Source organism: Ixodes scapularis, unplaced genomic scaffold, assembly GCF_016920785.2.
Source record: "Ixodes scapularis isolate PalLabHiFi unplaced genomic scaffold, ASM1692078v2 PGA_scaffold1__304_contigs__length_218370807, whole genome shotgun sequence".
Classification (NCBI taxonomy): Eukaryota; Metazoa; Arthropoda; class Arachnida; order Ixodida; family Ixodidae; genus Ixodes; species Ixodes scapularis.
In genome coordinates this window covers 12111859-12137944 of record NW_024609846.1, presented here as the reverse complement: position 1 = coordinate 12137944, position 26086 = coordinate 12111859, and the positions used below count along the sequence as shown (strand labels likewise).

Here is a 26086-nt window from a genome sequence, read left to right as displayed (position 1 = left end):
CGCCCCCCCTCCCCCCCCCCCCCCTTCCTCCCAAATGAGTCATACTGCTGGCAACTAAAGAAAACTACTTCCCCCATTGTACAACTTAGGATGGAGCACTCCGCTTGCGAGAGGCTTGCTGGTACAAACAGGCACTGACCTGTAGTTCATGACAATGCAGAGAATGGACATGACGAGGATGAACATGGTGACCTTCAGCTTGAACCTCTCATACTCGTCTTTGTAGCGATACCTAAGAGAAAAAACCAGCGACGTAAATGCAAATCCCAAAGGAAGGAAAGCAAAAGACAGAAGGAAGAATGGGCACACTCGTACTCACTTTTCTGCGTCCCGGAACGACAGGTTGACACTGCCCAGTACAATCTGCAGGTAGAGGCTGTAGAAACGCAAAAGAGGCATCACTTTAGTGCCGTGATCATCCATTCTTGGGTGAAGGCAATAGAGCTAGCATAAAAGAACAAACAGATGCAAGCAAATGACAGGAGTGGAATGCCACAAAAACTTGACTTTAAAGGTCCTAGTAGAAGCTGAGCGTGGAGGTAGCGATTAAATGTTACTATAATTATACTTTCAGTAACATCTAAAGATCCTAGTTATTGGCATATAGGGTTGATACACACAAAGGCAAACAACGAAAAGCATTATTGTCTTGCAGCCTATTGAGTTTGTCCTTCCTATTGGAGTTCCTTAAAAAAACAATACTGAATAACTAATGTGATACCGTAGTTGCAAATATTAGAGTAGCATTACTACAAGTGAAGGTAAAGGAAACAAGCATTAAGTGAGAGTTGTTTGAGCTGGGAAGGAAAGAGTAGTTGCTGGTTATAGTAGCATACAGGGTGCGGAGTGCAAGGACAAAGCAAGCTGGGCACATACTAGCATAAAAAGAGACTGCAAAACTTGTCTAGCTGTCCAGAGTGCATGAGCATTTCAATATACAGAGCATTTCATAGTATGCCGATGCCAGTGAATACTTTTTGACCACTCCCATATGCCGGCAATGGACCGGTATTTGCGGCACACAAAGAATATTCTATATGTACCTGAAATACTGGAATACGGCCCCTCTATAAATTCTGAAACATGGAAGGTTTCTTACAGCTTGGTGTTATCCACAGATGGCATTCATTATTTTAGTTTGAGTAACGTAGTGTCTGGAGTACATTTTGAGGTTTCTTTTGTGTAATTTTCGTCGATGCACCTTCTATAACGGCGCGACTTATATGCATTTTTCATTTTCTATAAGTATAGACTCTAAAGGGGCCAAGCAACAATCTTGGGTAGGAATATTTCTCGCTTTACACATGCTTACTTGCACTAATGGAACCCAAGAGTACTTTAACACAACATTACTGAGCAAGAAGCGTCTTGGTAGAGATGGAGTTCCAAGGGTTAAAGGGGACCTTTTCTTTCAGTGTTTCCTACGCAAAACTTGATATGACGATTCGCAAAACTTGATGACGATGTCGTGGGACAACGCCAACAATGCGATCCCCGGGATCTTGTCATCAAGCTTTACAATCTCTGCTGCGATGATATGTAAATGCGGTTCATATGGTAGACACGAGGAATGCATGGGCGTTCAATTTGGGCTCGTCACAATCAACGCCTCGACATGCATTCGGGTAGTGGCCCGTGCCCGATTGCTGCGACGGCGGGAATAGCCAAACCTTAACAATCCGTGGAACTCAATGCACGCCCTGTGCTTTGCCAACCTCAGCGCATGAATATGGTAAACATTGGCTCCATTTAATCGGCACCAAGTCACATGGCCACTTGTTCCGGCTGCGAGGGGGGTAAATGGTCCTTTTTCTTAAATTTCTTCTGCGACTGGTTTTGCGTGAAGAAAAAAAATTATAATGCGTGTTTCATAAATTATGAATGTCAAAGAAGGTTGCATTTACTGGAAGTAAAAATGTTGTTGCTTCGCCCCTTTAACTATGCAAACTTTCCGGGGGTTGTATTGCTTGTTCGATTCATTGGCTCCCACTTGTGTACATATTGCGATCATGATATACACAAGCGCTGACCGTACAAGTCTGTGAATGCGACTTATACGAGGGCACGACTTGTACACCAGAAAATACAGTATTAAGTTGCAGAAAGCCAACACCTTCTTTCTAAGTAAAGGCACCGTCTTGATGCCAGCGCATTGGTCAATGCCCTCGGGCCCGACTATCAGCGAGAGAGAGAACCCTTTAGCAGACATCTGGGTCGCGCATCAAAAAGCGAACCAAGGTCAGACGCAAAGAGCAACATTTTAGTTTGCGCTGCTGTTGCTGTTACCACCGAAGCAAAAGAAAAAAAGAGGGGGCTGCAAACTAGACAAGCCATATAAGGCCGCAAGATCAATGCCCAAAGCCGAGGTTCGCAAACCTCCTAGTCTGCCCACTTTTCGTCGAGCAAGTGTCTAGCATTTCTTGCTTATACTATCGATATCACAGTCACGTGCAATCCTGAAGCTTCACTTGGCACAGATGCCAAGCTCTCCGTGTGGGGTAAATGTACGACTTATTTGATCTACTTGTGCAGATACGCCAGGGCCCACTGGCTTTAAATAAGAGCGAGCGGACCAATGAAGGGTAAACTGCCATCGATAAAAGCAGCATATCCATGCCAGAAATAGTACTGCAAGCAGTGCCAATAAGCGTTCCCTCATTCATGCACACTATCACCTGCCAGGTTGTTGAAGTGTGTTTACTTATCACTTGACAGTGACTGCACAGATTGCCTGATATGGGGCTAATCTGGAAGCCTCGGGGCCCTTCCTGTAATGAAGAGTCATTCTACTTATGTGCATCATGCAGACGGACCTCGGACCAAAGGTCCACGAAACGTTATCCGATTCTTGCGACCCCACGCAACAAATGGCCAATCCAACAGACAAAAGGCCACACTTGGACAGACTACATTTCTCACTGACTCTCCATACAGTACTACTCCGGCTGATATGCACCAATTAAAATCCATCCACCAAACTTGATGGATGAACATTTCATATTCTTAAGACCATTTCAGATGGACATGTGCATGACACCAAATAAAAACCACTCAACTTTTTTTTTTATTGTGGTACTAATCTAAATGTATTACCACTTATGTTTCTATAAAGAGAAAACTTGCTTAAAAGGGCACTTATAAATGGCTGAAGTGCCCACTACCTCAAATGAAGTTCTCCACATACTTCTGGCAGGAACTACAACTGAGAACCAGGACCCCAAACAGTCATCTGTGCAACCAAACAGGCTGTCCAGGCTAAACTCCTAAAGAAGTCTCAGATTGGTGAAGCCCAAAGCTTTGTCAGCCAGACTCTGGTATGGAGGGGTACAAATCTACAGAATACAAATTTCACAGCTCCCCGCTCTTCCTTGCCGCCCTGAACCACGGTGCAAGATATGTATAGGTGAGTACACACAGCACAGCAAACGCTGCGACGCGATCGACCAGATAAGGTCCCCATGGCCATGGCCATGGCCATCCAGACGACACAAACAAGGAAAAAATAAACACGCAAAATCAAAACGAATGTCTCATTCCCATGGCACCAGGGCTTGTGCTGTCTCTGCTCAGAGTGTCTGCCCCAACCTTTACGGACGCTGCCTTGAACACCGCGCCACAGAGCTCATCGCATTCATAAAACTGTAATTGCCGCCGTTGAGACATGAAACTAGGGTCAATGACTAAGCAGTGTCTAAGCAACACGCCTAGCGCAATTGCCAAATTCCACAAGGGCTGCGACAGGCTGCCATTAGCCACATATCAAAGAGCTCTCGGGTGGCACCGCTTGCAATGAAGGCGGGGAGAGGACTTTATCTGGCAGCTGCAAGGTGCACAATGTCCACACCTATATATATATCTCATACCGTGACAGGAACTCATTGCCCATGCACACTGTCCAAGCCAATAATAATCAAAAAAAAATATTGTGCCATGTGTAAATTATTTTTGTGAAGTGTGTATAGTGTTTGTTTAACTATATTTACTTTTGTTTACTTGTGTGTGTAGTTTCTTCTCCTACTTATCTGAAGTGTTTTTTCGGAGCACCTTTGAGGAATATAAAACTGAACAAAGGGCATCCTCTAGAGCACACCTTTATGAGTGTGCCTAGTGCACCTGAGCGCACTGGAGTATACCAGAGTGCACTGGAACACACCAGAGTGCACTGGAGGACACTGGGGTGTGCTGACGTGACCCAACGAGCTCCTACACACCCATTGGAATGGGGCAGATCCTGTCCGATGTCATCCAAGTGCAGCCTCTTGGCCTCAAGTTTCTGAGCGAGCTCATCCTTCTGCCTCCTCTGCTCCTCGCTCGACGGCACCACCTTCTTCAGGGACTCGGCAATGAGAGAAGACCGGTAGCGGTGGTGGCGCAGGCCCTTCAGGCACTCGTCCTGGGACCGCTGCACCTCCCCGGTCAGCTGCAGGTACTGCCTGTAGGACTTCTGCGCAAAAGCACAAACAACCCACAAGGGAGGTGAAGTCGTGTACTTTTTTTCGGCTCTCTTTAGCTTATCTGTTGGCTTGGCTCTTTGAAACCACCCAGACCACTTTTAACCACTTTTAAAAGTGAGGAAAAAATAATGAGTAAACTGGAACACACTCGCGGTCAAGCTGGCTGGGCCAAATGAGATATTCCGTGTGTCAATGTCGAGAGACAAATGTGACGACATTAGGCTCATGTTTACTCTGCACACCACTTCCAACTCTGTGTAAGATTCGGGAAAAGCAAACAGTCGGTACACGCTCCGTATTATGTTGGTGTATGCACTACATAAATATACTCTACACCAGTGGCAGTAAAAGAGTCTACTGCAAATCTCTTTGCTGTGCTCCAGTCTTTATTACACGAGTTTGCTGCAAACAGATAGTACAGCAATTAGTGGCAGCCAGCCTTCATGGGCACTTTCAACACTTTTTAAGCGAAAATACAACAAAGTGCAGCACAAAAGGAGTAGAAGCTGGAAGAAAAAACTTGAAAAAGAATGTCCTGGAAACCTCGAAAGTGGCAGACAACTTTGCACTAAGCTTCTTCAACTACAGTCAACAGCAGTAAGCGAATGTTCGGAGACACCAAGCTCTACCAACACCACCTAGACAGAAGGCCTCCGCATGGTTTCCTCTTCTTCTATGAAACGTCATCACAGTCAGATCGCGCTCGGTCGGCTATTGGACCCGAGCCCGACCTTCGACGCGCTGGTTGGCCACGAGCCGCAGCCGAACACTGACGCAGCACTCGTGCCCAATCTCTCGCCTCGATCGATCTGACTATGATGACGCGTGTGGAGGCCTTCTGTCTAGGTGGTGTTGGCTCTACTCACTGAATGGCTTCACCAAGCTCATACCATATTAACTAGAGCCCTGCATATCCGCGGATTATCTGCGGATCTTTGCAGAAAACGGGGGGATGCGGATAAAAATTAGGCAAATTTTGCCGGATTGCGGATCGCATGTGGATGTCGGGGGCTGCGGATGAGGATATCCGCGGATCCGGATCTAAGTTTTTGCCCCGTGGCATTCAGTTTGTTGACTGACGTTTCATCTACAGATTGTTTCTTCGACATGCGACGTTTGATCGAAAGGCTTCTTGCGTTCGTCTCATCGAAAAACCTGAGACACGTTTCGTCGCACACAACCCTACTATTTTAGAACAAACTTTTTTGTGTCTCGCCTGGATTACATGGCGGAGGGGGGTATGGTTTGGTTAAGCTCGCCTTAGTGAATCGCGCGCTAGCTTTTAGCGGCTTAGTGAAGAAATGCATTGTCAACAAAACGTTGCAGGGGCATGTGCTCACAAAACGTACAGCGTCGACGAACCGTGTGTCCATGAAATATATGTTCATGAAAAGTTGTCGACGAAACATATTTCCACAAAACGCGTTTCGAAGAAACAATAGGGATCCTAAGAAGGATTTGATTCTCACTGAAGATCGCTTCAGTTACAGCATTGCCTCTCGTCAAAAATGCTATCTATAAAAAAATTAAAGATTGCGGGGCACCAATCGTCCCGAGAGAGCTAGTACATTGGCAGGGAAAGAGCGGAAACTTTCTCCGGGCAAAGGAAACCTAAAACTAAAAGACACAAGAAAGCAGAAGAAACGTCCCCATCTCCACAAAGAGTAGTGTGGTCATGATTCCAAAAAACAAGAGAAGTCCCTCGACATCCTTTTTGTGCACTTCTTCAGGGCAAAGTGTTGCCGACTACTTGGACAATCACATAACTGAGATAATATTTCCTTCAACGCGCAGCGACTTGGGAAGGCTGATCGCTTTTAATATAAATACGATGAAACTAATAATGATAAAATGAATTCCCCTATGAATGGTGACCCGAAGATTTCTTTGTAGAAAGATAAGGAAACAGCTTAAAAAGTGATTTTCGTATTTTTATTTTTTTTCATTCTCGGTTGACGGTATGATATACAATGAATGCCTGGATTGTGAGTCTGATCTGGTTCCACATTTTGTGGATGCAGTTCGAATACGGATACAAAGTATGCGGATGCGGATCGGATACAATAATGTAAAAAGTTTGCCGATGCGGTTCGGATGCGGATACAAAGCCTGCGGATGCGGATCGGATGCGGATAATCAAAGTGTTATCCGCGCAGGGCTCAATTAATAACCATGCTCACTCAGCACCTTTAATATGTCCATTCATTCTCAGTGTCAATGTCACTGCTGCATCAAAAGCTTCAAGTAACAATGTGATGTTAATAGGGAGTTTTCATAGATTGTTCACGCCATCCCGCAACACTCTCCGCAACTCGCTACGATACTGGATCTCTACAGTCAAGGCCATCGACGCACAGGCGCAGTAGCTGTTGCTTCGTTGCAGAGGGCTTAGCGGAGGGGGAAACGCAGTCTACGAAAACTCAGTAATGACTTACTAGTTTCTCTAACCAATCTGAATGACAAGGGCACTTATCCAAAAATAAAAATAAAGGGGTACTTGGCTACACAGTGCACATGAAAAGGTAATGCTAACCCTCAATACAGGGTGAACCCCTCAATGATTTTCATCCAACCAGCCTGTACAAGACAGAACAAAGCATGTCCCCCCTCCCCCCCCCCCGACAGGTCCTTCCTCAGTACAGATACTTTGGCAACTCGACAAGTCAAACGAAGGAAGTGTTTTTGAAGCTGCCATTGTCATTCTCCTCTTGCTTTTGTCTTTTTTTAATGTGAAACATTCTTTGGCTAGTTGCTCCGGATTTCATGAAGCCGCATTTCGTGAAGTTGTGGCCTGTGACGTCGCATGACACGTCACATAAACTATCCAGTTTCCCCGCTAAATTCAGTGGGGAAATTGACCTCACGTGACATATACATAAGATTCTGCGTTTTCGGAGTTGGTTTTTTTGCAAAATTCGGAGGAAGTTTTTTGGAGTTCATTTTTCGCTGGAGAATCTGAGTTTATTCTTATTCGATTCCCAGCTCTTAGAAATTCAAAGTTTAATTTTACTCTGTTTCTACATATTTTTTTTTTCAAAATAAATTTAATTTTTTAACAAGAACATTCACCAAATACATAAAAAAGCACCGCTACCAAAAGATATTTCTGCAGCTGCATTTGGCATTGGCACCTTTATGATTGGCAGTACTAACTGTCCCACAACAAATCTTGAAAACAAGTCGGTGCTTTGAAATGTGCAAAGTCCTGGACGCACAAAAACTTCAGCTGCCCTCCACATCCTATAAAGCTACAAGTTCACATTTTTTTGTTGTTATAAAAACAGAACCCCTCCTCTTTCTAAGAAGCACAAATAGTATGGTCCAAACTGGAAACTGGAACAGTAACTTCAGTCGTAGTTCAGAAGTACATTGGCCCATTGTACTGAACAAACCTTGACAAGATAAATGGAAAACACCCCTTTGTAAATAACCAAAAAAAAATATCTGGCATTTTTGTAGGACTATTAGTTTTGTGCCTTGACGAACTTGATTCATAAAATATTGTCTTCTATGGATTGTTATTTTGCCATTCGATCTAGAAATTAAGTTTTTTTGATAAATTTGAACTCTTAAAAATTTTACCAGCGAGTGTTTTAAGAGTTTATCTGATTTATCCGAAAACACAAAACCCTCTGTTCCGTGTTTCTCCACAACAGCTGCTCCCCTTCCTTCTATAATCGTAGCTTTCAGTGCTACAAAAACATTTCCCTGCCATCTTCTAAGAAATCCAAACTAAAATGTAGAACAGTGGCTTTTGCCATGACCAAAAATAACCATGACCCGTCGTTCCGAACAAAACTTGTCAAGAAAAACGGTGAACAGCTCTTGGTGATGGTCCGAGATTTGAAAGGAAACTGGAGAAGCCTCTCCTCAGGATCACTGACACTGCGCTCTGGCCAAGCTTTTTTGTAGAATATTGTGTTTTTTTTTCGCCATGCTGGTATCAAAATTCTGAGTTTCTAGAAGTTTTGGCGAACTGAAGTAACGAAAATTTTGCCAAGGAGTGTTTTCCGGATTTTATCAGATTTATCTGAAAACACAGAATCCTACCTGTACACCAATTCAATTTCCCTGCTAAATTTAGCGGGAAAATTGATGCCACGTGCCCTACACAGCAATTCAGTTTCGCCAGCTAAATTTAGCGTGGAAATTGAGGTCGCGTGACCTGATGTCATGTTACCTATACCGTATGTTCCGGTGTATAGTCTGTCGACTATACATGTGTAAAAAACAAAATTTTACCCGGTGCAGACTATAGAAAGATTTGCTTTTTCTAGATTGTTCACTGTGACAAGACATGAAAGATTTTATGACTAACGGAGTATATTAATATCGATTTATGTACAATTCAAGCTTTTCTGTGAGCTAATACAGCAGCCATTTGTCAAGGTGTGCAGTGTATGATCATTTTTACGTTCGGACCAGGCACTAGGTGTGGACTGTGCACAGCACACGGACTATGCACCAGGTGTAAAATATCTATAAGCAAAAACTTTTGACCATAAATTTGCCCTTGCGAACTATAGTTCGGAAACTATGGTACACCTATTCAACTTCCTTGCCAAACCAATTCAGTTTCCCTGCCAACTTTAGCGGGAAATTTACATTACGTGACACTGACTGCACACCGGTGCAGCTGCTCCTGGTAGACAAATTTGAATAGCAAATTCAAATTCAAATTCAATTTGAATAGCGTTGCTCGCTCACCCCAAAGAAGCAGCGACGAGCCTGTCTAGGAACAACTATGATCTGTGCACATGCCACACGTTAAATCATCTGATGAAGATTGCCGTGAACACAGCATCTGGAAAGTATAGCTATAAGTTTCAGATGCGAGAATGTTTCACGTATCCAACACAATTAACTAGCAATTTGCCCTACAATTTATTTTTCCTTAACATCCATAAAACAAGTTTCTTTGCCTCTCGCCCTTCCAAGCCTAAAATAAATGTGAAAAGTCCCCGTACGCATGCACACTGCTCAAAGAATAAAATTTCACATACCATATTTTCCGGTGTATAAGACACACTTTTTTTCAGAAATTTTGTGCATCTTATCAACATCTTATCAACAGGTGCGTCTTATATACTAATTTTTACTTAGAAACTTGCAAAAAGTGGGGGGTGCGTCATGTGCAACGATGCATCTCATACATAAGACACTTTTTTTCCATAATTTTCGGCGGTGCATCTTATATACTAATTTTTACTTAGAAACTTGTGAAAAGTAGGGGTGCATCCTATACACAGGTGCATCTTACACACCAGAAAATATTGTCTTTGGTAGAAACAATGAAGCAGTAATAAAATTTAAAAAAGCAGCAGTGTTTGTTTGTTTTTTTCATTCCCATAATATAGAAGGATTTTCAATAAAAGCCTCCAAATGTTTACATTTGTGATGACAGGTCTTGTAATTATTGCCGTATCCTTCAATGGGAAGTGAAAGCACCTTTCCAGATTGGAGCGGGGAAAACTCGTGAAGAAAGGAGACAAAGTTTCAAAGAGTTCAGACACACTCTCATGGCAGTATATTTTTTCAAACATAAGTTCAGAGAGAGTGTCAAGAAAATACTGTGTCAAGCCTGGAGACATGAAAGAAAAACTTCTGGACAAAACGTAGATGAAATAGCAGAAACAGCATAGGTTAGAGTTCAGGCATTATATGACACAAGGTCTAAAAGTTGTCTGTAAATTCTGAAAAATATAAATATTTATAATCTTCAACATCTCAAGAGACACCATGTCTGTAAACTATTGTACCCGTGAATAAAACTGCTAAAGATCCTCACAATTATCATAAAGCTAAAGAACCATGCCCAGATATCTTTTGAGCAGGTCCACACAGAAAAAAAAAAGTTTATAAATATAAATATTTTAAACTAAAAAAATTGCTTTTGTAAACTTCTAACATTTGACGTTCATATGCAAAGCTAATGTTGATGAGCTCAGGATTTTGCCTCTGTAATAAGGCTGATCGACCCCGCTGAAAGATTTAAAGCACACTTTTATGCCCCTGCACGAAAAGAGAGAGAGAAAAAAAACGCATTGCACGAGAGAGTGTTGTAGTAAAACTAAACAGGATTACAACATAAAAGGCATTAAAGAAGTGACTCATTAATAACTCAGAAATGCCCCGTCTCCGAGTGAACTCTGTTCAGGCTGTGCATAATGTCTCAAGGTCTTAACTGCCTACACACTCCAGAAAACGCAGCATGCACGGTATTGTTGTCTAAAGAGGAAATACCTCCACCATCTAACGCAAAACAAATACACACTGTGTTCACACGTAGCCTTCAACCGGAAGAGAACAGGCCAGCCATAGATAAACACACAAGCATTCTAATGACATTCTGCCGAGGCAGTAAACACTGAAAGGATGTCATTGTCTCGAGGTCATTGTCCTCTTGAGTTTTTAGTGTTCCAGCTTCATAGAGTCATTGCACTTCCAAGGATACACCTAACGCTCATTATAGTCAGTGCATCCGTTTGTTATACAAACAAGCGCAATAGTCACTAAGAAGGTCAAAAGGGCGACTGTTTCGAATGCCCGAACTCCAGCACACACACTCGCTGACTTTCACTGTGCTTTGGCTGTGCATGCAGCATACTTAGGTCCTAATTCAATCACAGTAATTGAATTACTGTAATTGAATTACTTTCCTTGGTAATTTGCAATTGTAAATAATTACTTTTGGCTAAAAGGAATTGTAATTGTAAGTTAACAACTTTCTAGCATTAGTAATTGCACAATTTCAGGCCCAATTACAAGTACTTTTGCAAAACGTTTCGGCGCCGACAGAACCTCTCGCAATGCTTCAGCGCTCGCACAAGCGGCCTAGCTCTCGGTGAAACACTTGCACACACAGACACAACATATATAGCGTCGCATTGTTTTTTCGTTGCTTTTTTTCTTACATCACGGGCTGAGAGACAATTTCCTTTAAAGCCTACCTCAACGGCGCCATGTGGCACCATCTGTGGCGCAAGCAGAAAAAAAATACTGTAAACATGCCAAGATATTGAAAGAACAAAATTGAGCTTCAGCTTTCAGCCGGGGTTGGGAATTTTAATTGTCTACGAAGTTGTTTTCTTTTTTTCGTTTTTGCCAGTTTTTTACGTCCCTCTTCCAGTACTGTCGGATATTTGTATCTTTTATTATTTTCAAGTTTATTTCCTATTGGTTTTACTATTGATATTATTTGCATAAGCATTTTGGAGACTGACCTCACACCTGTGAAAATTGTCACCAATGATTCAGGAGCTCCGAATCGGTTCTCGATGTAAATAATTTACAATACCATGTTTGTATAAGAATGTGGTTGTACTAGCGGGCGTGGATTTAAGTTTCATATTAACACTTGTAAAATATTCATATATTACTAACTGCCACATTTTTATTTGTCTGGCTAACAAAAGTCCGTCAACCCAATTTTTTTTCAGCGATCTAACGCTTTCCAGCATATGAACTAGTTTATTATTATTTATTAAAAACATAATAAGAATGTAGTACTTCAGTGCCCCAAACTATTAAGTTCAATCATGAATTTAACAAAATTCATAAAAGGAAAGTACAATAAATTACATTTATGCAGCGATGCTTAAGCTTCCTCAGACATTGGCACACAGAATGAACAAATACATTGCATTCTATAAACTAGTTTGAGGTTATACGGCCCAAGTCGGGTCGCTTTCCGACATAAGTAATTGTAAAATAATTGTAATTAATTACTTTTCATATAGCAGTAATTGTAATTATAGTTAAACTACTTTTGAAGCAAAGTCATTGTAATTGTACTTAAATTACATTTTGGAAGTAATTTACCCATGTATGGCGTGCAGGCTTGAAGCTCGAGAGACGCCCAAGTGTTATCGAAGGTAGAAAGTGTGCACAGGAGGCGGAACCAAGCCTCTCTTTGCAGTTCTCGTCATATCAGTTACTATGACAGTCCAAGGGTGTCGGATTTCATACTGACAACAGATAGCACGCTATTCTGAATTTTGGTAAAATTAGTGATAAGCGTTAACAGTTGTGAGAGGATCCTAAGACATTCAGTAAGTAAAACTTCTATCACCAGTTTCAATTACAACATTCAACCCACAAAACATAATTTGACGAAAATAAGTGTGCCCTTTTTGCAACAATGATAAAAGTTTAGCGCTCAATTTGCTGCAATGTTTTCAGCAACAAGAGGGTTTACATGCTCAGTTTCTTGCACTTTTTGCACCAGTAATGAAAGGCCATATGCTCATTAACAGTGGGTTCCAAGATGAGCCTACATTGAGCCAGATCAAACAGGCTGTAACGACTCATCAGCCATGTTGCAAGATGACTCAACAGTTTCTGCAGCTCAAGAAAAAATACACTGCCCCTCACAAACAGATACACCTTAAGAACCTACTACAATCTGTGTAAAGCAAGTACACAACTGCAAACATCTCAGCTCTGGTTTCCAGCAATCACCACCTTGACAGAGTAATCTCAGAGTTAAAGAGTTGCATGCTTGCTCCATGTGGCACGCATACAAGTACTGATTCAGAAAAAGCACAACAGCTTAGCTAACTAGATTCTCATATATACATATATAAAAGGTACTTAAACATTACTGGATGCAAAGTCAGCATATCCAGTCTCCTAGTCTAGGATTGCAGCTGTTTCCGTAAACCTATGCCTTTGGTCGTAGGTTTGCAGGAGCCTAGCATGGCGAACTGTTCAGAGTTTCCTAGTTCGTAGGATCCAACAAGACATTGCTGCTACTTTGTTAGCTTGCAATGCTGTCTTGTCTGGCCAGCTTTGGCTGGACTGGGACCCCCGAGTTCTTGCAAAGGCAAGCTGGTCATACCACCTCAATGACGTCGCACCACACCACGCTTTTAAGCTCCTTGGCCCGCACTATCAGTTTCCCGAGAGGTAGTGCCTTCACGCCGGGTCAGACAAGTTTGAGGAGACGCAGGTTCGGGAACAGGCGATAAAAACAGCGATAACGAGAGCTGCGCGCTGCCCGTTTAAAAAAAAAAAGAAAATAAATAAATTAAAAAAAAAAAAAACAGTCGTTTGCCCCTACTCTATTGTACCAGCACTGCATTCTGTAGAGCGAAGCTATTTTTGTTCCCAAGGTGAATCCCACGTCACAATTGAGTGGATTTCTATAGTCCACGCGCCTTTCTGAATGTCGCGTGCAAGCGACATGAACACACGCGTGAGCGCTTGGCTGAGGTGGCAAGCAAAAAGCTCCGGCTCAAGTCAAGCTTGAGGCGTATTGAAATAGGCGTCTGGGATGTCTGAATGTCGAGGAAAAGGCAGCGTTGATCGTGAGGTAAAGAAGAGAACAAGTCGTCGAGGAATTGTCCTTGATCGTGGAATCACTCACACCCTTTCCACGATGAGATTCAACGAGGCTCAAAAGAAAAAATAATAATAGAAAACGGCGACTGAATAAACTCTTCCTCATCGAAAATCAGCGCTGGCACGCGTTCAAAAAATGACCTGCCAATGCACTTGATTAGGGAGAAGTCTAGTGCTTGCGAATTTGTGTCCTTTTTGCTTTTTCCTTATCTCTTCTCGTGCCATCAAAATTAGTTAGTTTTTACGTCGAACACTGGTCATTCCGTTCACTGTTTTACGTGTCGAAATTTCGAAAAAGAAGAAGAGTGAAAAACGAAAACACAGTCCGACTCGAATCGGCCACAGTACCTCCAAGGTGTCTAGACGCTAGTCACAAGTGCGCGCGATATTTCTTTTGTTCTTTTTTTAGACACTTTTAAAGGGAGGCAAACGAGAAAACGAGAGGGGTGGACTCACCTCTAGGTCACAATATTCCTTTTCGAGCTGGTCCCACTCCTCGACGCACGAATTCAACTCCGGTGAGTCAATCATTCCGTCTGGTTTTTCAGCTGGGCTGCGACAAGCTAGGAAAGTTCAACGCGCACGAGATCCATAAACACGGCACGGAAGTGCCAGCGGGCAGCTGCAGCTGGAATTCTGGAAGATTTAAGAGATCGCAGACGATGAAACACCCCACTTCGCAGCCGACGCGTATATCACTGCAGCTTGGATTGAACTGGCTTATTGCATAGATTGCGACGAGGATTGTGCTTGTTATATGAATAGAATAAAAGTAATAACCGAACACTTTCGAACGGGCGGTGGCTTGCGTCACCTAGCGTGAACACGTCAAAACTCTTTTTTTAATACTTTTTTGCAAGTAGAGCGCGCTGTTTCCAAACAACAAACAAGCCTTCACGAGACGTGGGCAAACCAACCGGCGGACACTTCGAGCGCCTTCCGGTTAGCTATTTCAGCGCCATCTCTTATCCGTTGGTATTCTATTAAGTTTTTCCGGTTTACGCCGGGAAGTTTATTTAATAGAATGAGATACATATTATTGTTGCTACTTACAAATTTCAAAAATGATCCTGGTAAGATGAAACAAATATCTTGGTTAGCTAAAGTTTCGCCCTCATACTTTGCTCTCATTGGCCGGTTGTTTTTTTGTATTTTGACCGTTGAGAACAGTTGCGCGTCGGCTGCCGCGCTCGCGGATGCGTCGGCTGCTCGGCGGCGCCTGTGCCAGCGGTACGGTGGTGGTTTTCGTTTGCGGCAGCGGGCAGTGGCGTTGACCTATTGGTTATCGGTCTATTTCTGCTACCAGTACACAGAGCAAACGAAACCTTGTTCATTGCTCGACTCAGTGGTGCTCTAATTCCAGTGGCAACAGCTCTGCCAAGTTCTTTGGGTTCCCGATCGAGTGACGAAAGGTAAAGACGGGCTGCTATACTTTTGGTTATACAGTTTCGGATTGCCGAAAACTTGCTGGTGCATGTTTCTTTATGGAAGAGTTATTGTAAAGGGTCACAAGGGACAGCGCATGTATCTTAAAATGAGCGGTGTGGGCGGTATCGGTGTTAGAGCACCGCAGCTCGGTAGCTCGTGCGTGGAGCAGCTCGCTGCAGAAGGAACCTGCGAGAAACCCCGGCGATCGAATCACTGTCGCTAACTACCGCAAAGTTAAATGTGTGATTGCAGGTCTGTGAATACTTGAATAGTAGTTTCGTGTAGATTTTGTTACTTTGTTGTGCTGTGCAGTGAACGTTTTTTTTTTTTTTTTCTTTGTATAACGAGCGTGCCTAATAAAAAGAGAACTTGCAAAAGAAGTTTGGACTTGTGCTCAGACTGGCGATGTGCGCCCATCTTAAGCCGCTAAACAGCAGCGGCTGGGCATGCTTTGCATTCATTCATTGACAATTTTATGAGAACTGGCTGTCACTGAACATGCACTGTTGCTAAGCCGATCTCAATCGAGCGAGGCAAAGTCAAGTGCAATTGTTTCGGAAGCGTCGGACATTCGCAAAAAAAGGTAAACACACTTTTTTTGTTCTAAAAAAGATTACATTGTATTGTAGAAGAACGAGACGGCGGCAATGGGAGCAGTTCCCTCTTCTCTCAACATCAGCGACAATAAGATGCAAATTCGTTCGGAGTTTGGAGGCTGCTCCGAACTCCGAACGAACTCGCATCTTTTTGTCGCCGAGGGTGAGAGAGAGGGAGAGGAGGGAACACACTTCTCTCGCCCTCTCCCATAACCAAGCGGTTGCCATGACGACGGTGCGCGTATTGTTTTGTCTATTTGTTATTTCTTTTGGAGAAACCCAACGCCCGTTAGGGGAGATTTGGCGCTGCCGTCTGCAATTGGAGTCCCAATGGGAGGTATACGAAGAGTCCGCCGGTTGGGCAAACGCGCAGTTTCCGCACGAGGTGTGGGCACCGCTGCGCGTGGAGTGGAGCGTCTGCTCATGCACCCTGTAGGGTGCCTACATGTCTGTCTGTCTCAGGGTGAAGACATCCATTGTTGCCCTGAATGTGCCAGCGCGTGACGCTCTCGCGCACTTGGTGCGTGACTTGGGCGGTAAAATGGCGTCTATGCATTAGCCAAAGCTACGCGCTCGTGCTGACTGATACCGGATTGCGCGCAGTTCAAAATGCATAGAAAGAACGATTGGGCGGAAAAATGGCCGAGATGTCACCACTCAAGCAAAAGCGCGCGTGTGTATGAAGGCACTCTAGCACCCTGCCAATAGCAGCGCCACCGCAGCGGCATGACGTCAGCGCCGCGACACAAAACAATAGGCTCCTTGTTGCACTGACGTCATATCGCATACTTTTGAACACCAAGTAAAAAGAGGAGAGGGAAGCTGCTTTTGTAATAATTTTGAGTGACAAGTTAATCTTCTATAATCTTCTGGGAGGAGAATAGCAACGCCTGTGCAAGTCCGGTAGATACAAAGGAGGATCCTGATAAGAAGGGAGCTCCTTCTTCCCCTTTTCTCTGGAGGTCATCGGAAATGACATCATGTGCAAGCCACGTATAGGGAGTATTCACTTGACGCCACATTTGTGGTTGCTGTTTAGAGCGCATGCTCAGAACGAGCTCACATTAATAGGCTGCCAAGATTGGCACTCTCGATGGTGCAGAATGCACGTTGCAAAAGAACTGTGGAAGCTCGCCTTCAGCATGCGCTCAGCATTCGCGCACACAGCTCTGGCCGCCAGTGAATACTCCCTATAGGAGAGAGAAAATTAAAGAATAAACAGGTAAAACAATAACGACAGAACTTCTACTCTTTCGGGTTGCGGTGACTTCAGAACGACGCCGAGTTTCGATTGGTAGACTTCAAGATGCCTTGAAGTCTACCCGCATTATTTTTTTCAATCAGCCAATAAGAGTTCATCAGAACTTGCAGCGCGACTGGGACAAGGACGGACAGAGGAGAAAACACTTACCAACTTACCAACTTACCAACTCGCCCGATTGTCCATTTTGCAGCTATTCGTGTAAAACTAGCACAAAGTGTCTGATTGCTTAATTGTCCTATTCAAATTCCCTGAAAAGAAATGTCACAAATTTTATAAAACATTGTTTTCCTTTTATTTTTCATTTGAGAAACCTCTTGCTAGAGCTGTTGCGAACTGCCCTAGAACACATTACAGAATTCAGACAACACCATACCCAACCGTTAAAAAGTAAAACATTTTTCTTGAACGGTTAACATCCAAGGAGCTTCGAGCCCGACAGATGAACTATACCAACAAACCTATTGACGAAGACATTATGCAGCAGCAAACACGAGCGACTCTCATGTGTCATCATCTTTCAAGAAGTTGGTGACCAGCTCTAGAAATTCTGCGGGTTTGTCGGCTTGGACCCAATGGCCTGCGTTTTCCACGTACACGATGTCGGCTTTCGGAAACCGTTCCCTGATTGGACCGTGATGCTCTTCCCTGAAAACAAAGTTGATAAAAACTGTGTTGCAAAAGCTAAGGCCACACAGCAAATACATACAGCACACTGGGAAAGATATTTGCCTATCAGGATGATGCCAAAGTTTAGCTTTTGTGCTTCCCTTCACTGGCCTTCTTTCTTCCTCGCTTTCCCTTCTAAGATATTCGGCTTCCTGGTCTTTAATTTAGATGACAAAACAAATCAATGAAATGCTTTTTATAGAATTTTCTGGTATAGCTTCAATATATTGCATATGATGCTTGATATGCAATTTGCAAGCGTTAAATTGGAAAATTACAGATGTTGATAGCTTGAACAAAATTTAATTGATCCGATTTTCCCATAATTTTGACGTAGGGTATGCTTGGCACGGATGCCTACATCTACATGGTCTAAGCTGGTTTTGCCACGACTTCTGTCAGAGATTCAGCAAGTCATGAGAAAACTAATTAAACCCTGAAACGCACATTTTTTTTCGACAAGTTTTCCCACATGTGTTTCATGACCCTTTCAACTCTTTTTGTCCCCATCATTTTTAACTCACTTGCTGCATTGCTTGTTGCGACTCCACTGCTGCATGCATGTTGGAGATGCTGAAATTGCATGTATCTTAGAGTTACAAACAAAGTCACAAACACGCCCACTCCTTTGCTTGTTGCGACTCCAATGCTGCTTGCACGCCGGAGGTGCATGCAAACTTGCATGCATTTCAGAGTAACTACAACATTGCATGCGCCTTGCCACAGCTCACGAAGTTGCATGCAACTCCAACGGCTGGTCCAGGCCTCACCTGACGAAGATCGAGTTGCGTCCGCAGATGAAGAGTACCCTACCATCGTAGGTCAGACCCTTCAGCTCCGGCATCTGGGTGATGTTGCGCATGCACGACTCCAGCGTCTCGGCGTTGAACTGCCACTCGTAACTGTGCTCCCCCTTGCGAAGGTTGGTCAGGAGAAATTGCAGTACGCCATACTCCTGAAAGAGTGCACCACCAGCCCAGTGAGCCTGTAGAAGGGGGAGGCTAGAGCCGCCGAATAAGCCACGCCTCAGAGTATCGACGCTACATTCCCCGGGTGTTTCGTGGACGCCGCCATTTTGTTGCCTCGTGCAAAGCGGGCTCAGTTGGCTATTGGGGGCGTACGACACCCAAAGGGGGTGCGCCGCTTTGCCTCGGCAGCTGGTTTGCAGTGCTGCCACCGACAGTATCTGCATTACACCGCATAGTGAAGCGCCGCCCGCTCCGACTTCTTCTAACGCGACTGCAACGTCTTCGCCGCATCTGCGCCTTTCTGCGGCCGTGTTTCTCGATCTTGCTTCGGAGGAAAGCTAATTGGCACCTCGACATTCGAAAACATATCCATGTCCAGCGTTGCTCTGCGTGTGTTCCTGTATCGCTCGACCTGCAGGAGTTTATCGGAGCTCGAATTGAATTGTGTATGCCACAGTTGTAAGCGACAACGATGGCAGCACACTGTGTTTTTCGTTTATCTGCGCCGGAATAAGCCTTTGTGAAGCGCCTATGAGATTCGATGATCCGAAAATCGCTACAAGACGACATTCACCAGTGCCAGTACGTCGATAGAATCTATGCAAAAGGTATTTTTCGCTCCACCTATTATCAGATTGCACCACGCTTGCGGGCGGATCAAGTGGACGTACTGGGATCGAGATGATTGCGGCAGTTTTCGACAGCGCACCGAGGGGATCTGTGTTCTCAATTTACGGGTTTTGCAGTGTGCCTAGCAAATTATTACTTTGAAATTCAGTGACTTTTCTATGTTTTCCCTGACAATTTCAGGTGAAATTCCCAGGCCACTGTAGAGGCGGTTAAATGTGTAAGACCATTACAACACAAGTCATTGAGCATTGAGCACTGCGAGGATCATTTTACACGGGCTTAATCCAACTTGCATATTTCGAAATATTCGGGTTTGTCCAGTCCGGACTAAACGAGCACTTTCTTGCCGCCAACGTCGTCAGTGAAGAGGCCGCTACCAGAAACACAATGAAAACACGACGCTCAACCACACACGTCAATAACCGAATGGCAGCATGGCCGCCAGATGCACAATTTTGGATACTTTTGGCTTGGATTGGATCGGGGTCTCACCTTTTCTATTTGTTACTACATCTAGTAGCTCTAATTGGATCTAGCCTAATGTCGCAAACTCAATCTAAGGCTGGTACTGGATTTGTCGGCTGTTTAATTTGCATCGAGTAGCACACTCTACATCGGGTGAGCAGAGCCCACACTTTGCTTTGAGCAGAATTTATAGCCTAGTTGTTTTTTTCTGCCCCCCAGGGCTCGCGGCAATCGATGGCGTTTCCGCCTCATTTTCCCTGACTAGGCTCACTTTTTGACAATATCCCTGACAATTCCCAGTTTTCCCGGTTTTCCCGGTCACTAGACACCCTGTTTTGTGCAAAAACTGTTTGTGCCAACTGCAGCCCCGAACGTTTCGTAAAGCACTGTGCCAAGGTAAGCCGACATAGATTGGAAACTATGGTCTTCCGTTACGCGGGATGTTTATGCGAAATGCTTCCACAAAAAGTCGCACCGTGGCGCTGCCGTCGTGTTGCACGCTTTCAGTAGTTGCAATCCGAAAATTTCACTTATTGGTCTTTAGACACTGTGTCAGGAAGCTCAGGCAATGCCATTTTGCTGTATTGCAGACTGTTAGAAGAGTTCTGGGGGTACAAAAAAGGGTTTCCTGCGGCATCGGAAAAAGTTTCAGGCAACTGGCAACATTGATTTTAAGCAACAGTACAGGGTAGTTGCTCCGAATCATGTTTTATTCGACAGCCCTAGGAAGGGCGACGCACCAGGAGAGGGCAGTGGATAGAGGCACTATGCGAAGCTACCTCGAGACAACCTCGCTACGACCCACCTGGACGACGCTACCCAGGTGTCTCTCGGCTTCCTTGCGTGCGGCTGGAGAGCTCATCTCGGGGGAGATGTGCTTCAGCGTTTCCCTCATGGCCCTGAGGTAGGTGAGCACCTCACCGTCGACGGTGGTGGGCATGAAGGTCGGTGCCACGTCCACCACCACCAGGCGCTCCACCATGGAGGGCTGCGCACAGAGAGAACCGGTACACCGTTAGCAAGGGTTAAAACAGCAAAGAACTTCTGTAGAGTATCCCTCCGCTCATTAAAACGGTGACTTTATAAAAAAAAACATTAAGTGCTGGAGAAATCATAAAAAGAATGGCAGGGTCTTGCTTCCAAAAGAATTTCAATCTTGGTTTCAAATACTTTTAGTATTGTCCGAGTATGCACTTGTACTTAAAGTTCTGGTAATTTTGAAACAAAGCACAACTCCATACATTAAAGTAGATTCAACAAATACAATCTTGTAAAATTTGAATCACAAAATGATGCTTTGCCAACTCTGAAGAAATACTGGGATGGATATTCTACCTACTCTCACCAGAAATGCAAGCAGCCAACGAATCACTCCGCTTGCACTGGGGGCGGCTTTCCCGCAGCACTTCAAACTCTCACTCGGTTGCAGAGGCAAAGAGGTTAAAAATATTAGGAGAGGACACTCCTCCACGAGAAGATTGCTTGCGGAAGCTATGGGGCTGATGTCACGCTCTCCCCTAGTATGTTTAAAAGGGCACTGACAGGGTATTTCTCCATGCCAAGGTTTTTCTTTGTACATTACATATGAGAGCCACACTGCCCAGAACACATTTTGCGGCTCAAAATTTGTTTTCTTTTCACCCGAAAACCACCGATCAAGAATTGGCCGGCTTGAGTCGTGCTCACTCTCTTCTTTGTGGTCACCTGTTGTTTTCTATAGCTTAGACACAACCACCAAATTTAATCAAAGTCGTAGGTCATCCAAGACACACACACAATATTAAAAAATAGAAAAGAAATATGATACCCATTTTTCGTGATTTCTAAGAAGTTGCAAATGCGTTGTTTGGCAAAAAAAAGAGTAACACGGCCACATGACTTCTGGTGTCAGTGCTCCTTGGCTGTAAGCCAGTTCAAGTGGCACCAAACTAAAAAGTCGGAGGGACTTCTGAATTTGGAGCCATTTCCGAAAATAAGTACTCTGTGGCCACTTGGCTTAATCCAATATTCGCCGCCATTTCCGAAAACGATTGATGCATCCTTGATTACCCTTGGGGCAATGCATACCAATTTTAAAAGAAACGCTGTATAGGGGAATGAAAAGGCATCATAAAAGCTGGGGTTAAGAAGTACTTGTACCTTAAAGGGCAACTCCGCTTCATTTTTGGTTATGAAAAAACAATGCGGTCCTCTTCAGTATCGCCTAGGAAGACCACACGTGAAATGTTACGACGCAGTTCTGTCTAAATGTTTCTTAAACGGTCCGGCAAACTTTGCAGCTCGCCAAGTTGCCGAAATCGGCTGACTTGAGCAGGCGAATTCAGGCACAACCAACAGCGCAGTCAAGGCTACGGCATGGGCGGAGCCAACATTCAGCTAAACGTCATTATCATGGCCCCCTTTTGCTTGTTTTCACTTCTCCGGGCGAGCGTAGCACATGACGTCAGCAACGTTGCCTCTCGGCGCTCAGCGGTGTCCACGTGATTGGTGTAACGCACCTGCGCAGCGCGTTTCTTGGGAGCCGTCCGGCCGCCCGCCGTGGTCCCACCATTACCGCCGTCTTTCGCGTCACAACCGCCGTCGTCGTCTCACTGATTGTGATTATTCGTACACACTACGGACGCCACATGCGCAGACTTATCCCGCAGTAGTGCAGACGTCGTCGAATGCCGTAGACACCAAAACATGGCGAAGAGTGCGGTGCAGACGACACTCGCGCCTGCCACACGCCCGCCCCAATCCCGCCCGTCGTTGGGCCGAGGATCACGTGACATCTCGTACCACGTAATGGCCATGTACTTGGCGACCCAAGGCCAATGTTGCCGGGCGGAGCCGAAGTTTCGGTTTCGATTTCCGCTCGTGTTTAAAATTAGATTTAAAAATATATATCCCATTTTTCGCGAAGCAAACGACGTAGTGCGTTTTACTAGGGCTTTATAATTCGAAATCAATCATTATCCCGAAATCTTCGGAATTGAGCGGAGTTGCGCTTTAAGGTCCGTTCACACTCTTGCGACCAACTTCGAACGAAAGAGACCAGACCGGTTTTTAAGCCTCTTGCGACTTCTTAAAACCAGCTCCGCTGCATCGCATCCGGTCCTAAGAAGTCGCAAAAGGCTTAAAAACCGGTCTGGTCTCTCTCGGTCGAAGTCGGTCGCAAGAGTGTGAACGGGCCTTTACTTGAAAGTACATTTGTGGCACTTTAAGTACATTATCCCCAGAGCACTTACTACTTTCCTTGAACTACATAACCTCTCATTTACTTTGTACTTTAAGTAATTTTAGATGCACTTTACCAAATATTGCTATAATACACACGTTGCTGAATGCCTCTGAAGGCCATGCAACACTAACACGGCCTTAGATTGGCTTTGATGGCTTGTAGTGTCCCCTGTGGACCATCGCAAAATGAAACGAAGTATAGATCCTTTTTATAAAAATGATCCAAGAAGCCGCTGCTGAACTTTACGTCCCCGCGACCTTCCAATCAAACGTGGAAGGAAACAATCCCCACCACAAAACTGCTCTTTGCAGCGCCCATAAAATATTTTTCAAAATGGAAGCTTAGGAAAAAATCAAATTTGAGAGTTTTACGTGCCAAACCGTTGACGGGCATCTGGCACAACCCAGTGGAGGACTAATGATTAATTTCGACCACCTGTGGATCTTTTGACGTGCCACCGAAAGCTCGGTTAGATGGCGCCTTCTCCGCAATAAGCCTCCGTCGGATTGCGGGCACCTCGGCCAGGATTGGAACCCGCCACCTGGGGATCCGTAGGCCGGCGCCTTGCCACGAAGCCACTGAGGCGGCTATGGAAGCTTCGGCAGTTTGGTAAGGCACAATGATCAAACCATACACCACACAAAGACAGTAAAAGAAGAAAGAGGACACATTCGCTGATTAGCGACTGTATGTCCTCTTTCTTCTGTCCGGTCTTTGCGCACTGTATGTCTTAATCATCATGAAATATTTCACCACCAATTCTCCAGGTGCTTCGCTAAAGAACCGGTTAGCGAGCGATTTGTTGAAGAGTTTCAGCTAGTCCTATAAGACAGCCGATCACTTGGAATATGTTTAATAACGCAGAAGAAGGACCTTTCTAAATTTCCAACTTTGTCGTTTCTATAGCACTTAAAAGGTCCCCGAAATCATGGCATAAACAAGCTCAGAACGCTTAACGAAACAAAGCAATCAGAAGCCGCTTGGGCACAAGAGACGGCTGGTAATTGTGAACACAAAAAGTGTCTACAATGGCTCCTCTCCTCGCCTTGCTGTGGTGCTGCGACTGCTATGCATGACTATCTCCGAAGCACACGTGCTGCGTACGTCTGCACCGCGACAAAGCTTCCAGCAGTCCTCACTCGCGTCAGCGCAAAGGTCATGGCCACCCTGCCTCCCATGCTGTGTCCCAGGATGGCCGCCTCCTGCAGGCCCCTTTCCTTGCAGAAGAGCTCCAGGTCCGTGGCCATCAGCAGGTAGTCCATGTCCTCTGTGTGGGGGCTGTCGCCGTGGTTCCTCGTGTCCAGGGCGTACACCTGGGCGTGAAACGGTGCAAATTATTCGATCGTACAGGTGGATAGATGGATATGTCCTAAAGGATGTACCCTTTACAACAGGCAGTAGACTGCGCCACCTAGCCCAGAAAGCAAAAGTATTATTCCTCCCCTCGCACATGAGCCAATTTGCTTCCTATCCGCATTTTTTCAACAGTCAGCAACAAGTGTGGGATATCGCCAGGATGACTTAGGAGGAATCGGGCAGATTTCCCTAGTGAGCCCCTTTTATGGTCAATTTCACCTTACAACGGACCGCAGCAGACGCCACGAGCCATCGGAGCCAACCCAATGACGTGTGAGTGTCATGTCACCTTCGGCCCAGTCACGTTGTACGTCCACAGCACTGGATTGGCTGGGATGGCTCATAGCGTCTGCTGCAGTCCACTGTAAAAAAATGAAGTCCAAATGTCGGCTGGCCGACATCAATCAAAGCTGAGCTGAGGCTTCCGAGGTTTCCTTCTAATCTGCTACGTTCACACTCTATTGGGACTTTGTTTTCTAGTATGTGTTTGCAGTTAATTGTTTGAGGGTGCAGCAAGTAGGTTGGTAATTAGGCAAGAAATGCTTTTGCGGGATGCATTTGTTCGAGCGTAACTGGATAACAGAAATGCCAATGAGCCCTGAAACGTGCCGAAAAGAGTATGTGTTTAGACGGAGACACTTTTATAGCAGTGTGATAATAAAAAGAAACCAAGTTTCTGTGTGCCACTTGCAAGTGTGTGTGTTGCCTAATGCTTGTGCAACACGGACTTGCAGAGTCTGCGGTGCTTTAGTACCAATGTAACATCGTCGGTAGTTGCTTGGTTTAGGCCCAAAATGTCCAATCCACTACACCAGTGTCATCTAATCCTCAGATATAATGCTGGGCATACACTCTCCCCGTCACCACGGGTGTCATCGGTGCTCCTAAAGTTTACTGCTATAAATTACTGGAAAAACTCGGAATCTTGCAATCGCTACTACACCAGAGACATGCAGTGTCACTAAAGAAAGCTTGCTTGCCTTGCGTCCAGTTGTCCTAACCATGGATTTCGATATGCTCTTCCAGTTGTTCTTGCTACCGAAAAGACCGTGCAATATGACAACAGGTGCTCTTGAACACTCGGTGCTCGTCGATTCGTAGGATGCGTACGACAACGACACTCCTTTTGGCCTGTAGACAGTAAAGAAACAAAATTAAACTTCGCGTGTTGCGTCAGTATGTCGTCTGCTGCTTCGCTGAGCGACGCGACAGGTGTCCCAGCAGCGATGAACATACCCGGAATGCGTGCTGTAGTTAGAGCTGGAGATCCTTAACCTTACATTCGATAAATTGGCCCTATCTAAATGGCACATACAACTTGGAAACACTTTTATAAAGTTTACAGAACTTCGCACTGCCTGCAGCAACATCTTAGAACTTAGATTGGATTGGATTGGATGGACTTCATTGACTATTATTTTCGAAAGTATTTAGAACAAGTGGCATCATTAAATTTTAAAATTTAATGCCTGTAGGGGTTTTAATTTAATATTTGTGTGTGTATGTTTTATATCGGGATTCAAATATTATTTTTCACTCAGCTTATGATATTTGCGTGTTTATTGTAGTCCAGTCATGTCATGCGGTGAAGACCAACGTTGTGGTCGAGAAGACCGCTGGTCAACGTTGCCACTGGTGAAGACCGCCGGCAAAATTTATCCAGTGCCTTAGGTTACTCAACCTGCCTCTGCTCG

General features: G+C 44.7%; 2 protein-coding genes across 4 annotated transcripts in view; both read right to left on the bottom strand.

Annotated features, from left to right (window-relative positions):
• LOC115321848 (ion channel TACAN) overlaps positions 1–14605 on the bottom strand; it is a 28053-nt gene extending 13448 nt beyond the window's left edge. Inside the window, exons 1-4 of the mRNA XM_029982124.4 lie at positions 14253–14605; positions 4212–4444; positions 320–376; positions 140–232 (exon numbers count right to left, since the gene is read on the bottom strand). Of these exons, the coding sequence (XP_029837984.2) occupies positions 140–232; positions 320–376; positions 4212–4444; positions 14253–14327 (458 nt within the window). The 5' untranslated portion in view covers positions 14328–14605. The remainder of the gene's footprint in view (positions 1–139; positions 233–319; positions 377–4211; positions 4445–14252) is intronic.
• Positions 14606–17464: 2859 nt separating this feature from the next.
• LOC8031096 (protein ABHD11) lies at positions 17465–25792 on the bottom strand. Of its 3 annotated transcripts, XM_029977985.2 has the most exons (7): positions 25629–25792; positions 25373–25523; positions 24176–24349; positions 20619–20801; positions 18521–18705; positions 18275–18323; positions 17465–17729 (listed from the first exon to the last, which is right to left on the bottom strand). In XM_029977985.2, the coding sequence occupies exons 1-7, from the start codon at positions 25760–25762 to the stop codon at positions 17595–17597; spliced, it is 1011 nt and encodes a 336-aa protein (XP_029833845.2). In that variant the 5' UTR covers positions 25763–25792; the 3' UTR covers positions 17465–17594. The 3 variants fall into 3 exon arrangements, with proteins under 3 accessions (XP_029833845.2, XP_029833846.2, XP_042146570.1); XM_029977986.2 differs by lacking the exon at positions 18275–18323; XM_042290636.1 differs by lacking the exons at positions 24176–24349; positions 25373–25523; positions 25629–25792 and adding an exon at positions 21159–21446.
• Positions 25793–26086: the final 294 nt, after the last annotated feature.